General features: G+C 35.3%; 1 protein-coding gene across 7 annotated transcripts in view; it reads right to left on the bottom strand.

The window, feature by feature from the left end:
- The window catches only part of VEZT (vezatin, adherens junctions transmembrane protein), a 68,195-nt gene that overhangs the window by 11,877 nt on the left and 37,350 nt on the right, over positions 1–18,968 (bottom strand). For 5 of the 7 annotated variants that reach the window (XM_065934229.1, XM_065934226.1, XM_065934232.1 and 2 more), the window contains exons 5-8: positions 17,543–17,818; positions 14,787–14,936; positions 11,072–11,219; positions 942–1,273 (exon numbers count right to left, since the gene is read on the bottom strand). In XM_065934229.1, the coding sequence (XP_065790301.1) occupies positions 942–1,273; positions 11,072–11,219; positions 14,787–14,936; positions 17,543–17,818 (906 nt within the window). The remainder of the gene's footprint in view (positions 1–941; positions 1,274–11,071; positions 11,220–14,786; positions 14,937–17,542; positions 17,819–18,968) is intronic. The other 2 variants (XM_065934231.1, XM_065934227.1) reach the window with 1 other exon arrangement.

Genomic DNA, 18,968 nt, shown 5'->3' with positions numbered 1-18,968 from the left:
CATACTCCCAGTGGGAAATAGCTTTCTTAGAACAGCAACAACAGACCAATGGAACATCGCAGCCTCATAGTCTCTTAATTGTTCCCTATGCCTCAACCTTTACATCAGTATTATATACCTATCTCAGACCTTGAATTGATGGTTAAAAACTTATCTTTTTAAAATGTCTTTCTGACCTTAATTTCCTATCTGTGTACATCACATCCTTCTTTACTCTGGTAAATTAGCCTTTTGATTTTACTGAGACTTCAAGTCCTTTTGATGCATTTTCTTATCTTTGAAAATCAACTGCTGCCCTCCCCCTTCCACATCTTGCTTGGTATCCAGGATCAAGTACATCACCTACAATCTTCTCAACTCATTAAATTCCTCCAACCTTCCCCTGATTACAACACAACATGAACCAACTCATTCATTTGATCCAGTCCTATACTATGAGTATCTGTTATAGAAAAATTTCACTGAAATGACTGGACACTGCATTTTACTAAGGTGGAGTACTAACAATACCATGCGAAGTAGAAGATCAACAAATATAAACTATGGATCCTACATTTTACTATTTAAGTGGGGCCAAAAAACTTGTTCTATGCTATAGAAAAATGTCCAAACCTCTTATTCAGAAAAACAGCAATATGATACTCTTCAACTACATATAATAATACTTCATGGCTTTTGTCCTATCTTTCTAGGTTTTCTGTTGAAATAAAAAAAAGCAAAAACTAAAAAAAAAAAAAAAAAAGTAAAAACTATAAAGGAATCCCCCAAATTACAGTACTAACAAATCAGTTTGTTACATCTGTAGGTTGAAAGCATCCTTTAGGCTGCGTGTCTCAATTTTGTTGCTTCTTTTCAGCTAGGACACAAGCCAACAACCACAAAGGCACGAGAATGAAGCCTGCTAATCACGGGGGTACTTCCTTACATGGCTCTAAACTTACTCATTCAGTAACGCTTTCAGATGCAGCTGCAAGCTTCGTACTGCCGTGTGAACATTACTCAGTTCTCTTGACTTCTGCTGAGTTCTGGATAAACGCTGGGGTACCGACTGGTGCTGAGTTTCAAAGTACCTGTAGAACTCATAGCTGCGTTTAAGCTCTTCCAAACAGGCAGAATGAGCGTGAGGTAGACCTTGAGTCACATCAGATAAGATACGATGAGGCAAAAGTGCAGGAGTAAGTAACGGCCCAGGAGGTGAATTTGTTGTAGAAAGTAACAGGGCTAGCCGCCTAAAGAACTCTGAACTCTGTGCCACCCAGAGCTGAAAAAGGACCTAAAAAGAAAAAAAAAAGAAAAAAAGAACAAGATCAATAAAAAAATATCGGCCAATATTCAAAACAAACTACAAATTTATTTATCTTAACTTCTGGATTAAACTTTTCACTTTATCCTAAGTAATGAATATAGCGGAGTTTGAACTATAAGAGTAGCAAAGAATGCATGCATACATGCTAAGTCGCTTTTGTCATGTCCAACTCCATGTGATCCTATGGACCGTAGCTCACCAGGCCTCTCTGTCCAAGAGATTCTCCAGGCAAGAATACTGGAGTGGTTTGCCATGACCTTCTCCAAGGGATCTTTCAGATCAAGGGATCAAACCCACATCTCCTTCGGCTCCTGCACTGGAAGTGATTCTTTACCACTAGCGAGAACTGAGAAGCCCATCTTATATCATATTATGTAGTCATGGCACATACAAACTTCTGATCCTATAGCAGCTTATACCAGTTTATAATTTAAGTGTAATTCTGTCCTAAAAGAGAAATGCTGATGGAATGAGACACACCTAATTAGAAATGAATGTTCTTTGATGAATTATTATTTTTTTAATGTATACAAAGGAGAAACGGAGAGAGTATGAATGATGGATCTGTGTAAGTCCAAAGAAATAAGTCACTGATGGATCCAGAGTTTGGGGTTCAAAATTATACCAATATTTTGACCTAGGAAATAGCTAAGAAATAACATAAAAATCAGTTCCAGAGTGATCATACTCAGGAATGTCTAGCATGAGAAACTACAACAACCATTCTTGAAAGACACACTTTGATCCCGGCAGCAAAGGATTCCTAGAAATAGTTCTGTTCAAGAGGACAATATCAAACATACAAATACAATCTAGTGTGAAAAGGAGTTAGCAGATAACAGAGAGGACTGAACCACTTTGGATAATATAGATTCTAGTTTTTTATAAACACGAAAAAGGACATTATTTAAACGTATATTAAATGAATTTTAAAATTATGCAAATAATGAATTAAGATAATTTAATGTAAACCTGTTTTACTATTTTTTTTTTTTAGCTCTGTCTTCCCCCGACCCCCCCCCCATTTTACTATTAACATTTTTTATAATAAGCAAGGTCAAAATTCCAAATCACTAAAGATACACTAAGAATTCTTAAATATAAATACATGCTATTGCAGAAGTCTGACTTAACCATTAAATTTTATCACTAAAATAATTTTCCTGGAAATTCCCTGGTGGTCTTGTGGCCGTCTTTGTGCTTTTACTGCTGTGGCCAAGGTTCAACCCCTGGTTGGGAAACTAAGATCCCACAAGTTGTGCAGTGTGGCCCCCCACCCCCAATTTTTCTTTATCCCTTTATTTGTTCATTCAATAAGTGTTTTCTGAGCATCTACGATGTGCCAAGCAGTATTACAGGTTATAGATATTATATATAAATATCCCTGCCCTGATGGAGCTTTTGTTCAAGTAGTTGGGCAATAGATATTAACAAGTAAAAGATACGTTTCTTGGCTTACAGGGTATGGGGAGGATATAGCAGAGAGGGGAACAGCAAATGTGCGTTTGTGTGTGTATATGTGAGGGGAAGATGAAGGAGAGAAAAGCAGAGGGATACAATAAGCAAGGGGGAGACTGTGTAATTGGATTTTTACTCTAAGAGAAACGGGGAGCTACTGAACGTTTCTAAGCACTAGTTATATGATTCAAGTTAAGCTTTAACAAGATCATTCTGGCTGCTCTGTTGATAGATAATAGGGAGGTGAGCAGAAGACAGGAGGTTACTGCAATAATGCAGGGTGGCGTTAGCAAGGTACCGTGCAGATACTGAGGAGTGCTAAGAGGTAGTTCAGTTCAGTTCAGTTCAGTCGCTCAGTCGTGTCCGACTCTTTGCGACCCCATGGACTGAAGGCTTCCTTGTCCACCACCGACTCCTGGAGTTTACTCAAACTCATGTCCATCAAGTTGGTAATGCCATTCAACCATCTCATCCTCTGTCGCCCCCTTCTCCTCATGCCTTCAATCTTTCCCAGCATCAGGGTCTTTTCAAATGAGTAAGTTCTTCACATCAGGTGGCCAAACTATTGGAGTTTCAGCTTCAGCATCAGTCCTTCCAATGAATATTCAGGACTGATCTCCTTTAGGATGGACTGGTTGGATCTCCTTGCAGTCCAAGGGATTCTCAAGAGTCTTCTGCAACACCACAGCTCAAAAGCATCAATTCTTCGGTGCTCAGCTTTCTTTATAGTACAACTCTCACATCCATAATGACTACTGGAAAAACCAGAGCTTTGACTACACGGACCTTTGTTGGCAAAGTAATGTCTCTGCTTTTCAACATGCTGTCTAGGTTGGTCACAACTTTTCTTCCAAGGACCAAGCATCTTTTAATTTCATGGCTGCAATCACCATCTGCAGTGATTTTGGAGCCCCCCAAAGACAAAGTCTGGCACTGTGTCCACTGTTTCCCCATCTATTTGCCATGAAGTGATGGGACCAGATCCAGGATCTTAGTTTTCTGAATGCTGAGACTTAAGCCAACTTTTTCACTCTCTTCTTTCATCAAGAGGCTCTCTAGTTCTTCTTTACTTTCTGCCATAAGGATGGTGTCATCTGCATATCTGAGGTTATTGATATTTCTCCTGGCAATCTTGATTCCAGCTTGTGCTGGACTCCAGCCCAGTATTCTCATTATATACTCTGCATATAAGTTAAATTAGCAGGGTGATAATATACAGCCTTGACGTACTCCTTTCCCAATTTGGAACCAGTCTGTTGTTCCATGTTCAGTTCTAACTGTTGCTTCCTGACCTGCATACAGATTTCTCAGGAGGCAGGTCAGGTGGTCTGGTATTCCCATCTCTTGAAGAACTTTCCCAGTTAGTTGTGATCCACACAGTCAAAGTCTTCAGCATAGTCAATAAAGCAGAAGTAGATGTTTTTCTGGAATTCTCTTGATTTTTCGATGATCCAACTGATGTTGGCAATTTGATCTCTGGTTCCTCTGCCTTTTCTAAGTCCAGCTTGAACATTTGGAAGTTCACAGTTCAACTTCACGGTTAACGTACTGTTGAAGCCTGACTTGGAGAATTTTGAGCATTACTTTACTAGCATGTGAGATGAGTGCAATTGTGCAATAGTTTGAGCATTCTTTGACATTGCCTTTCTTTGGGATTGGAATGAAAACTGAGCTTTTCCAGTCCTATGGTCACTGCTGAGTTTTCCAATTTTCTCGCATATTGACTGCAGCATTTTCACAGCATCATCTTTCAGGATTTGAAATAGCTCAACTGGAATTCCATCACCTCCACTAGCTTTGTTCATAGTGATGCTTCCTAAGACCCACTTGACTTCACATTCCTGGATGTCTGGCTCTAGGTGAGTGATCATATCATTGTGATTTCTAGGTCATGAAGATCTTTTTTGTATAGTTCTTCTGTGTATTCTTGGCACCTCTTCTTAATATCTTCTGTTTCTGTTATGTCCTTACCACTTCTGTCTTTTATTGAACTCATCTTTGCATGAAATGTTCCCTTGGTATCTCCAATTTTCTTGAAGAGATCTCTAGTCTTTCCCATTCTGTTGTTTTCCTCTATTTCTTTGCATTGATCACTGAGGAAGGCTTTCTTATCTCTCCTTGTTATTCTTTGGAATTCTGCATTCAAATGGGTATATCTTTCCTTTTCTCCTTTGCCTTTTGCGTCTCTTCTTTTCACAGCTATTTGTAAGGGCTTCTCCTGTCTGAGGAGGCCTTACAAGTTTGCCTTTTTGCATTTCTTTTTCTTGGGTATGGTCTTGATCCCTGCCTCCTGTACAATGTCATGAACCTCCGTCCACAGCTCCAGGCACTATGAGATCTAATTCCTTGAATGTATTTGTCATTTCCACTGTATAATCATAAGGGTTTTGATTTAGATCATACCTGAACGGAATGGTTTTCCCTACTTTCTTCAATTTAAGCCTAAATTTGGCAATAAGGAGTTCATGATCTGAGCACAGTCAGCTTCTTGTCTTGTTTTTGTTGAATGTATAGAGCTTCTCCATCTTTTGCTGCAAAGAATATAATCAATCTGATTTCAGTGTTGACCATCTGGCGATGTACATTTGTAGTGTCTTCTCTTGTGTTGTTGGAAGAGGGTATTTGCTATGACCAGTGCGTTCTCTTGGCAAAACTTTATTAGCCTTTGCCCTACTTTATTCTTACCCCAAGGCCAAATTTATCTGTTACTCCAGTTATTTCTTGACTTCCACTTTTGCATTCCAGTCCCCTATAATGAAAAGGACATCTTTTTTGGGTGTAAGTTCTAGAAGGTTTTGTAGGTCTTCATCGAACCATTCAACTTCAGTAAGAGGTAAGCAGAGGGCAAACTCTGGATACATACAGAATGGACAGAATCTCTTAACTGATGGTTTATGAGTAAAAGTATTAACAAGGATGATTCTAGGGTTTCAGATTCTAGTTATTTCAGACAACTAAAAAATCAAGTTGGCATACCTTATTGCCCTAAAAAAAAAAGACGATTATCTAATCATTGCCCTGTTATCCAATTAAACCAAAACTCAGAAATACACAGTATTTCTTGTTTGTTCTTTGAATAAGGGAAGCTGCTCTGGATGAGGGGATAAGCATAGTTTACGAGCAATTAGAAAATGCTGTTTTAAAGCATTATCAGGCAGTCCCCTGCAGTACTGCTGAGGCCCTGGTTCGATCCCTGGTCAGTGAACTAAGATCCTGCAAGCCAAGCAGCAAGATGAAAAATAAAAAGGATTTTCACAAAATGTAGATTTGCTTTTTAAAGCAGGAAATATACTCTTTATAATAATTTTACAAAAAACTAATTAAAATTTTGAACTAAGGAAAAAAGAGGGGTAAGGACTTTGTACTAGATATTTCACATATGTCTCTCCTCAGGATACAGTTAGGAAGTTTCTTTCCTTTCCAAAGATGCAGCATTTGCTATTGCTAAGCTCTCCTGAACACCAGACTACCTTACTTGCCTCTTGAGAAATCTGTATGTAGATCAAGAAGCAACAGTTAGAACTGGACATGAAACAATGGACTGGTTCCAAATTGGGAAAGGAGTACATCAAGGCTTGTATGTCACCCTGCTTATTTAACTTGTATGCAGAGTACATCATGAGAAATGCCAGGCTGGATGAAGCACAAGCTGGAATCAAGATTGCTGGGAGAAAGATCAATAACCTCAGACATGCAGATGACATCACACTTATGGCAGAAAGTGAAGAGGAACTCAAGAGCCTCTTGATGAAAATGAAAGACAAGAGCGAGAAACTTGGCTTAAAACTCAACATTCAAAGACTAAGATCATGGCAATCAGTCCCATCACTTCATGGCAAACAGATGGGAAAACAATGGAAACAAGTGACAAACTTTATTTTCATGGGCTCCAAAATCACTGTAGATGGTGACTGCAGCCATGAAATTAAAAGACACTTGCTTTTATGGAAGCAAGCGCCTTGGAAGAAAAGCTGTGGCAAACCTAGACACCCTATTAAAAAGCAGAGACATTACTTTGCCGATAAAGGTCCATATAGTCAAAGCTATGGTTTTTCCAGTAATCACGCATGGATGTGAGAGTTGAACCATAAAGAAGGTTGAGTGCCAAAGAATTGATGCTTCTGAACTGTGGTGCTGGAGAAGACTCTTGAGAGTCCCTTGGACTGCAATGGGATCAAACTAGTTAGTCAAAGGAAATCAGTCCTGAATGTTCTTTGGAAGGACTGATACTGAAGCTAAAGCTCCAATACTTTGACCACCTGATGCAAAGAACTGACTCATTAGAAAAGACCCTGATGCTGCGAAAGATTGAAGGCTAGAGAAGAAGGGGACAACAGAGAATGAAACGGCTGGATGGCATCACCGACTGGATGGATATGAATTTGAGCAAACTCCAGGAGTTGGTAATTGACAGGGAAGCCTGGTATCTGCAATCCATGGGGTCGCAGAGAACTGGACACTATTGAGTGACTGAACTGAACTGAAGTTCTCCTGAGAGAAGATATGCAAGCAATTGAAAAAACAAAACAAAACAAAACATATTTTCTTAAACGGACATAATGAAGATTACAAAAGAAAACAAAAGGATCTGATTTATTTGCAAACCATCTTTCACTACATTTTTTTTTAAAGCTTTAATTAGTGTTGCTCTTTTGAGAAATGATTTTCTTTTAAAATTTAGCTTATAAAATTCACTTTGAAATTCTTTATCTGAATATAATGACAACTGAACAAGGTGGCCCTACACAGTTTTTGAACATTACAGGAAGTTTTAGCAGTTTATAAAGTAAATCTCGAGATAGGCCACTTTTTGAGTCTGATGTTCCTGGTAACAATGGAACACAATCACTAAGTTTAGTTATATATTAGTTATATGTCAAAATAAAACAAAATTAAAACAGTAAAGTTTCATTTGTAAAATAATATAGGTAGGCAAAGAGGATCCAGCTACATCCTTCATCATAGTATGTGGAGGAGATAAGTGAATGCATCCCACATTTTAGAATAGGTCATGTCAGATGGAATTAAAAAAATCAGCTAACATTTATTAATCACTTACTCAGTTCCAGGCACTGGACTGGCAAATATTTAATTCTTTAGTGATAAGCATTATCTCATTTTTATGAACACAGAAATGACTTGTTCAAGACCACATCAATAGTCAGGTGGTAAGAGTCAAACATAGAAGTCTGACTCCTAGAGACCCACTTTTTCTCTTTGCTGCCTGTACTTGGACCAAATATAATCCAGGATTTAACAAGCTTTTTTAAAAGCATAGAAAAATAGGGAAATAACTGAGACACCTTGATGAGTAAAGAAAAAATTATTTAAAAAATAAAGAAATAATGACCGTAATTCTCTCTCCAAATCCTTCTTAAAGAGTAACAGCTATTACCATTTTGGGTTAACCAAGCTTTGTTGTAGGTATTTTGTATGTTTTCTCATTTAATCTAAAACTGTGTAGGCAGGTATGATAATCCCTTTTTACAGCTTAGTAAATTCAAAGAATAACTCATTCAAGTCAAACAACTAGTCATTGTCAGGGCTAAAATGTAAACCCACATCTGCTTAATTCCAAAGTCCCTGATTTTTCAACATTAAGAATCTCCCAAACTGTCCTTTGAAAATAACTATTTCCATTCACAGAATAAAGCATGGCCATGGTATTGAATTTAGAAGTAAATGGAATTACCTATAGTGCAACCACCCTAAGAATAACTAATTGTATATTAGTATTTTCTCACAGTCTTTTTTAAAAACAGAGTTATGGTAATACTAAATATATATTTACTTATTCTGATTGTAGCACTGGTTTCTCCAAATTTTTACAAAGTCTTTATAAGCAAGTTGTAGCTATTATACAATGGTCCCTATTGGATTTAACATAATTCATACAACTATTCCTCTACTGCTGCACATTTAGGCAGTGTTCCATTTTTAACTATTATGAATAGAGCTAATAAGCAACTTGGTACATAAAGCTTTAAGATACTTGAAATAATTTCCTTAAGAAAGATTTGCATAAGTGGAATTACTGCTTCTATCATTTTTAAGGTATTTTAAATGTCAAAGTGCATTCTGAAACAAATTTTAAGGAACTTGAGGTAAACCAAAAAGAAAATTATTGTAGTGGCCTTGATAAGAATGATGGCAGCTATGACTAGAATGGTGGGAAATGACATGAAAATAAGGGAAAGAGTTTAAAATGTAGTTTAAAGGTGGAACCAGCACAAAAATCTACTGATAGCCTATATGTGAGGGGTAAAATGAGGAATAAGGACGATAGTATATAGATATCTAGCTTAATAAGTTGTATGGTGACATTTATTAAGATGGATTAGAATGACATTAAAAATAAGTCAACTATGGCTGATTCATATCAATGTATGACAAAACCCACTGAAAAATAAAAAAAGAAAAAAAAAAAGAAAAAAACACAAAAAGTGAGGGGAAAAAAAAAAAAGTCAATGTGAATTTCAAGTAACCAGTAAGAAAAAGAGGAGAATTAGAACTTTTATGAGGATCTGAAAATTTCAAAGATGTGAAAGTTCATAGGGTCTCAAAACAAAATGGATGTTGAAAAATATGCTGTTAATTACACTTGTACTGATTTCCACAGTATCAAGTGAAGTTTAAAGACTAGGAATAGTTAAAAAGAATTCATTTGAATCAGTTCTAATGAGATGGATGAAACTGGAGCCCATTATACAGAGTGAAGTAAGCCAGAAAGATAAAGAACATTACAGTATACTAACACATATATACGGAATTTAGATAGATGGTGGCAATAACCCTATATGCAAAACAGAAAAAGAGACACAGAAGTACAGAACAGACTTTTGAACTCTGGGGGAGAACGTGAGGGTGGGATGTTTTGAAAGAACAGCATGTATATTATCTATGGTGAAACGGACCACCAGCCCAGGTGGGATACATGAGTCAGGTGCTCGGGCCTGGTGCACTGGGAGGACCCTGAGGAGTCGGGTGGGGAGGGAGGTGGGAGGGGGGATCGGGATGGGGAATACGTGTAACTACATGGCTGATTCATGTCAATGTATGACAAAACCCACTGAAATGTTGTAAAGTGATTGGCCTCCAACTAATAAAATAATATTAAAAAAATAAATAAAAAAAAAATAAATAAAGACTAGGAATAAAGAAATATCGAAGTGGAGTTTGCTAAATACTGAAAATGAACTTAAAGACATTCGGATTGACTTTCAAAAAATATTGCTGGAATCTTACAATACATACAGTTTTGTAACATTCTTTAACTTGTTTTTTCATGTTATTTTTTCTACTACTAACTCCAAAACAGTTCAGTAAATGAATGCAGTAAATCATACCAAATCTCGTATCACTGAACTTTTCCTTTGTTTCCAATATTTGCTGCTGGAGTAATATTATGAACATACTTTGAATATGTCTTTGATTACTTTCTGAGATGAATCTATAAGCTAAAGTTGATGGAGTAAAGGGTACATTCTTTTGTAAAGACTGGTATTCATTGCTAAAGTGAAGTAGTTGACACTTTGACCACTGGTGTGAGTTCTCTCAAAGTCTTCACTGACAATGACTACTATCAACTTTCAAAATCCTTGGCAAAATACTTACTTATTTTTCTTTGTTACTTTCATTAGTAATAAGATTGAAATTTTTTTATTATATTTATTGGCCATTTCTATTTCTTCTTTTATGAACTGGCAATTCATGCACCTGACCAATCTTCAATAGGTTTTACACATCTTAGTGTTCTTTATATAGAAAGAATTCAAGCCCTTTGCTTATAAATCATTGAATTCTCCCCCCTGCCCCGCCCCAAGCTTATTCACATTTAAAGGATTCAGCATTTAAAGTTTAGAAGTTTATGTGGTCAAATATATCCTTTTAAGAGACTTTTAACATATGAAAAAATTCTTGTTCTAAACAAGGATGTGGAAAATTTTCCAAGGGGTAGATCTTGTAAGTTCTTTACCCATGTTTGTTGAAACAAATGGCTAGTAAATAAAATCACACATTGGGTTCCTATTAAACTCTTTTATCTTCAAATTCTAATTTAATTCAAGAAATACATATATTAAGAATTTTAAGTATTTTAACATAGAATATAAGGATTTCCTCATCCAATCTTTATGATACTCTATTTTTAAAGGCAGCTTCACAAACACTAGTAAGACTATTATGGTAATGGTATCCAGCAAACAACAAAAGTGGTGGGACAGGTGTACCGTGTACATTCAGAAAGCACAGACGCAACCCAAATGTATCTATCTTTTCTTTAGCCCTTCATGTCCATGAATGGATTACCTTCAACGCAGGCAGGCTGAAGCCATCTGTAAGGTTATGCGCTTCCTCTTCTGAAATCTGCTCTTCACTAAGTCCAAGGCCCAGCTCCTTAAAAGGCACCACACAGATGTAGTTGGTTACATTGTCACTCTCGGAGTTCAGGGGGTAGGTTAAATTAGGTTAAGGCAATCAACAAAGCCTTTTCATTAAAGTATAAAGGGTACAATTTTTCAGTCACTAAATTGTGTCCAACTCTTTGGGACCCCATGAACTGCAGGATGCCAGGCTTCCCTGTTCTTCACTATCTCCCCGAGTTTGCTCAAACTCATATTCATTGAGTCAGTGATGCTATCCAACCATCTCACCCTCTGTTGCCCCCTTTTCCTCTTGCCCTCAATTTTTCCTGCCATCAGGGTCTTTTCCAATTAGTCAGCTATTAGATTTTAAGATTAGTTTCTTTTTAAAAAGTGATGTAAATCTCCTCAAAGTTCAGAAAAAAGATAAGTAAAGGTATCTGAACTTGGAGATTTACATCAGTTTAAAAAGAAATTAATCTTACAATCTAATAGATTAATATACCTCAAATCTTATAGGAAATGTGAGAATAAAATATAACTAGACAGTTAAAAGTTCAACTCTTCACAAGTGGTACTAATTTAGTTATTTTTGACGTGTGCCTTTTGAAACTGTATTATGTACTTGACTGCATGGCTCAGGCCCTTACTATAGCAAATACTTCTCTTTACCTCCCCGTTTGCATACTGCAGGACATCATTACCTGATGATGATGACCTGAAAACATACAACTACTGATATAACACTAAGGATGCAACCTGTTGCATCCAGGTTGTCTGACACAGGCTGCTGTTCCTTCTGTCTCCCTCCTCCTCATGGCAGCTACCAACTTTACTATGTGATTTCCTCCTCTTCAATTGTTTTTGTAAAGAATCATATCCATACAATTCTTGATATTAATATTTGAACTTTTCATGCATTTATAGCATATTCCTATTTAGTCATATTATAATAATCTTTTGATACAGTACTAGGCCAAATTTATAAATATTCTATTTAAATATTTTATATTTCCATCGGCAAGACTAGTCTGTAGTTTTTATTCTGTGTATTACATCATGTTTTAGAAGTGAGATTATAGTATCTGCATAAATAAAATGATGTAGAGTAGCTTTCTATCTAACCTTTTCTATGGTCTAAAATAGTTTTTTGTTAAATTATAAAACCATCTGGACCAGGGAGTTAAACATTTTTTTCATTCACTTAGTTTTTGAATAAGTAAGGTATTTATGGGATTAAAATTTTACAAGGTATTGTAAAAACTGCTTGCTACCTCTCTCCCTTAGCCACCTAGTTCCTCTACCCAAAAGCAAAGGCAATCACTGTTACCAGTATCTATGTATACTTTAAGATATTTTATGATTATAGACATACATAAAAGGAAATCTAAACATAAATATGTATGTCTGTGGGTATACATATGAATATATACACAAGCACACACATACTTCTTTATCCCCTCATACACACATATTACACTCCCTTATATGCACAAATGGAAGGGTAGCATAAATACTGCTGTGTGCACTTCGTGTATTTAACAACATTCCACAACAGTATACCAAGAACTTTTACTACTTTATAGCTGCATATTTTCCCACTGCTTATATATATAACCAAGGGTGTTTTCTTTTTAAATGGAATTCTCTTTATTACATGTCTAATCTCCAGTTTCTTAATTCTTCCTAGGTCAGTTTTTGAGATTTGTATTTTGATATGAAATGACCCATTTCCCCCTACAGTTTCAAAGTGACGGCCAGAAAGTCACATATGTGCCCAGTTGCCCTTCCCTTATACAGTAATTTTAGCTTCTTGCTCTGTTCTCGTATACTTGCTGGTGCATCTGACTGGAACTCCATCTCAAGCCTCCATTTAAACTGAAGCCTTTCCCTTATTATCCAATCAAAAACAGCAACCTACCAAGCACTTTCTATCCTATTCCCCTGGCTTTTTTTTTCTTTATAGCAAACATCTGAAAATTTTCTGTTCACTTTTTACTTATCATTCACTAGAACACAAACTCCCTAAAAACAAGGATCGTGTTTATCTTGTTCATTGCTAGGTCCCTTGAACCTAGAAAAGTGACTGGCGCTGGGAATTCATACAATCTACAATCTTTGTTAGGCCCCCTCACCTGCCCCCACCCCACTTCTAAGAAATTATAAGCTCCCTGAGGCAGGAACCAAGTCTGCTATGTTGATCACTGCTATCTAGTGACTAGCATATTGTTTGGCATAATATTCACTAAATGAATAACTACTGGCAGTTACCATGCCACACTGTCATGTCTCTATTTCCTTCTATATCTTGCTTCCTTCTACTTGAAATACAGATTTTTTCTCCCAAGGTCAACTCCAACTCATACCTTGAGGGTCAGCTCAGGTGTTGCTTCCCTGAAAGCATTCTGTGACTTCATAGGCCAAGTACATTGTCCTGCTATGCTGGAAGGCACCCCAGGCACTATACTGTATTATGAGTATTTACTGACTATACTCAGAAGTTTTTAGAAGTAGCCAGTAAAGGTTTTTGCTCTGTCTTCCTAGCACAATGCAGCCAACTATTTAGGCAGTAAGGGAACTGAACAGACAAGTTCCTGACTAAAATCAAAGTACTTTCTCTCAATATCCAAAGTGGTAGTATAGTACAGTATCTGTGCGTGTGTATATAAATCTAGATATAGTATATCTATACATATATAGAAAATGCTTAAAAGTCCTAAGTCCTACAGTAAAGACACAATTTTATCTCGTATTAATTGTGTGACACTGGGTAAATCGCATATAAAGTAGTGATTTTATTTCATTTTCTCATTAAGTGGGGTAAGAAAATCTAGCCGGAAAGGTTTGTAAAAGGATATAATGATAAACTTTTAAGCATTATATTCATCAATGTCACAGTATCCAACATACTGAAGGTACAAAGTAGTTTTTACATCCCATTTATTCGTTATTTATCTATGAATTTTAACTAAAATAAAGATCTTATACACTTTTTTATTTTCTGACTAGTAGAACTAATTTCCTATTTTAGTAAATTTAAGAGACAGACTTAATTGTCACACAGTCTCTAAGTACTTATTATACACTGGACACTGCCTAAGCACTTTATATACAATAATTCATTTGATCTAACAAAAACAGTCAGGAGGATAGTTATTTTTGTCATTCTACAAATAAATAAAGCAAGGTACATAGAGTTAAAAAACTTGCTTATGGTCACTGACACAGTAACTGATACAGCCAAAATTCAGAAAGTCAATCTGACACTAGAGCCTCTGTTTTTTTTGAAAGGGGAAGGATTCTGCTGCCAGTTTTTTTCCATATCATGACGCAAATTTGCCATGTTCAGTAATTTGAAAAAATGTGTGACCCGGAGAAGCCAGGTTCTCTTGACCTTAATATTTGGACCAGTAAAGGAAGGGACATCAAGTTTTTTCCTTGTTAAAAATGAGCCACATGTGAGCAGAAGAACTTTCTTCCTGTCCATTATTGTCATTCCCCCTGGAATGCATTTCCAGTTTTAAAATAGAAGTGATGATGGAAATTAGCTTCAAAATAGGCGATTTTAGTTTACAGTTAAGTTTTACAGGATGCAGCTATAATATCTATATTCAGGACTCTGGAAACATTGCTTATTCTTACATATAGACAGAAAAGGATATTTTTTCAGCATGTATAGGGTAGCTAGCCTCGCTGCTTGAAAGTTGGCTCTGACAGTTCTGTAGACAGTTTTCCGAAGACCGCTGAGATGCTGACTGGGATGCTGTCCAGCTTTATTAAGTGGGCAAGCAGCACTGACCCTGTCAAGCAAACTTGAAAAGTAAAATGTGATACAACTGTACAGGTGTCCTAAAGTTTTTGTTTTCTAAATCCACAAAATTCTATTAAACAGGAAAAAAGTCTTTTTTCATTAGAAAATGGTTATAAATATTCCAACTCAGGTCTCATAAATAGATATTTCCCTGACACATATATAGCCACCAGAAAAAACACAATTGAAAAAAGAATACTTCCTCTGATACAGGGGGAGCAATTAATTTTAATTGAAATAATAGTAGAAATGTAGGGATATTTATTTACGATACTAACTTTTTAATATAGATACTCTACTGCTAGAATATACCAAAGTGGTACTACCTTACATTTAGTTTTCAAAAACCTGGAATCTACAGTAAGTAGGAAAGCCTTAATTATAAACTTTCATGTTCTTAATATGCATTTACATATGTTTATCAATCATATTTTTGCTCATTTGTACAGAACATTCAAATACTGTATAGAAATACATTCTGTACATTCGTAAAAGTAGGGTAAAATTACTTACCCACCTGCAGTCACTGGCACCTACCTACTCAAAATGAAGTAGGGGACGCAGAAAGAGAGCCAGTGGCCAACAGGGGAACGCAAGTAGAAAGGCAGAGGAAGGGTTACGAGGTAGGCGCATTGCTACTCTCAGGACTGTCCCAGAGGGAGCACATAGGGGACTACCTATGTGCAACCATGCCATATAATGTATGATGTTTTTATAGATGAAATTATGATTTCACAGTACAGTTTTCCAGACAATAGGCTTTCACCTAACTAGTAACCACTAGGCAAAATATTGGAATTTATAAATTTATTATACTATAACCACAAATTCGTAAAATAAGGCATCTAACTCAAAACTTAAAAAAAATGTTAAACCAAATTAAAACACATTCAGGCATTAAAAATCTATAAAAAACAGGACAATGACTGATAGAGGCAAAGAAGGGTTCAATTATTTGCTAGAGAGGAAAAACTGAGGCAGAATAAAACAGCACTAATATTTTCAACATATGGACACTATTGTTTGCGTTCCATTTTACTCAGTCTTAAAAACGAAAATATTTCTAAAAAATTATGATTCAAAATTTATTATTCCTCATAATTTTTCAATCCATTTACATTAGATGGACACAAGTACAATTTTTCCAAAATTTTTTCTGTCTGCATTTGAGTAGATATATGTCATAATCCAGAAGGAAATCATGCTTAACTGGCCCATTTTAGCACTTCATTCTAACTGTATACATATGGATAAAAATGGAACAAGGACAAAAGGCACAGAACCATCAACACAAGGCTAAGCATTAATTGGACACAGAGCCACTCTGCTTAACCAGTCAGTCCTCCTAATAAAATGTTGTACAAGTCAAGAATGAAAAGGAGCTATTACTTTTACTTAGTATAATTTTTAACTTTTAAAATTTGACATTCAATATTTGTTATGCTCTATCAATAAGTGGACTTTACAATGGAAGGACCAAAATTAACAGACACTGAGGGCTGTTACATTTTGAACTGAGCAGAAAGAGAAGTTATAAAAATCTCTCTCGTGTCTCAGAAGTTTTAAACACTATTCCAAAACACAACAGAGTGAAGAATGAGATGACTACTGGAGACTCTTCTACTTCCCTATTTCCTGATGTTCCAAATACAGCTTTTATTCAAGATTATTTAGGTTCTTCTCCAGAGCACAGCAGCGTGAAGGAAGTAATGACCACCCAAAGTTTTTCTGCCCACCTCTTTTCATGATTTTCCAGATACAACTAATTAAGAGCAATAATTTTTCTTTACCATATACTTACTTCCTCCCACCTATAGGCTACAAAGGTTATATAAATTATTAAATATACTACAGTACAACTGTCATGTGTGAGTATTTAGGTGGCAGTGTACAAGAAACCAAAATTGAGTCAGATGGGATGAACTTGAATATTTGCTCAACCATTTATAACTGCATGCCTTTAGCTGTATGCAATATTGTCTAGAACAGTATATGGAACAAAACTGGTGCTTTCTCTTTAATAACACAATAAATAGGCTGTCTATCTGGTACCTTAGTACACTTACAGCTAGACTAATGAATATTTAATTTCCTGTATTAACTATCAGTGAGAGCATATGAGAGTGTCAGTGCCATAATACCTCCTAATATTAACCTACAGAATATTATTAATACATGGCAAGATTTTTCAGAATGAATTCATGTGAGTTCATCTATCATGTAAACTGAGTAAAGAGAGCATCTGGGGGTGAGTAAAGGGAACAAATATTTATTGGGTAAATATTGCATGCAAGGGTTATATATATATAAAATATTAAGGTCTCTATATTATCTCATATAACCACATGGTAACACAGAGAAATAATCATGATTCTCAAAGCACTTTGGTTTCTCAAAGTAAATAAACAGACTCACACTACTTATTAAATCTAGCATATAATGTATTTATTTCTTCACTTAGTAGTTAATAGACTTTAATAAAAACTGAAGAGAAACCTAGTTTTTTCTGTAAATACAATACAGAAATGAAAATAGGTAATAAATATTCTAATTTAACTAGGTAGTAGAAAATAGTTATTTAAAAAATAAAATGAAAAATGAACTCACAGTGTAAATCCTCTGGAAATGACTTCAGTTTCTTGAATGAGACGTAAAGCTTTTCTCACAAGGTTAGTAAAACCTCGGCTATTTGTTACTATATCTTCCAAATAGACATTGTATTTTTTTAGAGTTATTTGTAGTTTTGCTGTCCTCCATAATCGCAAAGATCTTATGATCAGATAAACAAATAGAATCACTCCCCATACCAGCCAGGAAGATACAATCCACCAAGTGGGAAGCATAACAAGCAAACTAATGAAGGCAAATACCACTGAGACATCCCTGGAACAGAGAAACCAAGAAAATGATATCCATCAGTCTAGAGAAAGATTGAGTTTCTCTAGTCAGTTTTCTAAAATAGATAAAATGCTAGCTTCTCTATAAACTATAACTTTATAGAATATGACATTTTAAAAAATAACTTGAAACAGTTAAAAAATATCTAGTACCACTATCTAGTTGCTAGATACCACCGTCTAAAGCTAGTAAGTTTAGGTGATCGATATATATAGGTGTCTTCTGAATAAACTTTTTTTTAAAGATACGTATTCTTTAACCTAAAAACAATTACAGATTTTAAAATCTGATTTCATAAACATAAAAGTAAAAAGCTTTAATTGTAGTAGTTTTTAATACTAAAAACCTTATCAGCTATATTCCAATACAAAATAGTTAAATAATTAAAAATGTTTCATTTTTGGAGATATTATGAGGTCTTTTTTCCTAAAATCAGACTCTAATTATTTGTGCAAAAACATATAATATCTCAACAAACTATAAGCATTTTTCCAATTAGAAATACTATACACTTTGCAATTGCTTTGAATAAAGTCATCTAATTTTAAGTTGTCATCATTATAAACCTAAAAATTATAAACCTATAAATTTCTTTGAAGCAGTGAAGGTTTTGATGAAAATGTTTACATGTAAGAAGGCAAATATAGGGGAGTTGTATCTAAGGATATTCAAGAAACATCATCATTAATACTTGAAGATAGTTATAGTCAAACTATAAAGAAAATAACATATGAGAATATTTAATAGATATTGTGAAGGTTTTGATGAAAATGTTTACATGTAAGAAGGCAAATATAGGGGAGTTGTATCTAAGGATATTCAAGAAACATCATCATTAATACTTGAAGATAGTTATAGTCAAACTATAAAGAAAATAACATATGAGAATATTTAATAGATATTTAATATTTGCCTGCCAAAATCTCCCTTGGAATTAGGCAATATTGGTAATATCATAGCAAAATCTCATCATATACTATTATATATTTATAGCAAAACCTGTAAAGGATTTATAGGCCTCAGAGTTGCTTAATCACCTTTGTGGTCAAAGGAATATAAAGTTGTAAAATTCTGAAAACCTATGATTCCTTTTAGCAGCTCCTTAAGTTCTTAAATTTTAAAACGGTACAATGCT

This window comes from Muntiacus reevesi, chromosome 4 (genome assembly GCF_963930625.1).
Source record: "Muntiacus reevesi chromosome 4, mMunRee1.1, whole genome shotgun sequence".
Taxonomy (NCBI): Eukaryota; Metazoa; Chordata; class Mammalia; order Artiodactyla; family Cervidae; genus Muntiacus; species Muntiacus reevesi.
This window is presented reverse-complemented; position numbering and strand designations above follow the sequence as displayed.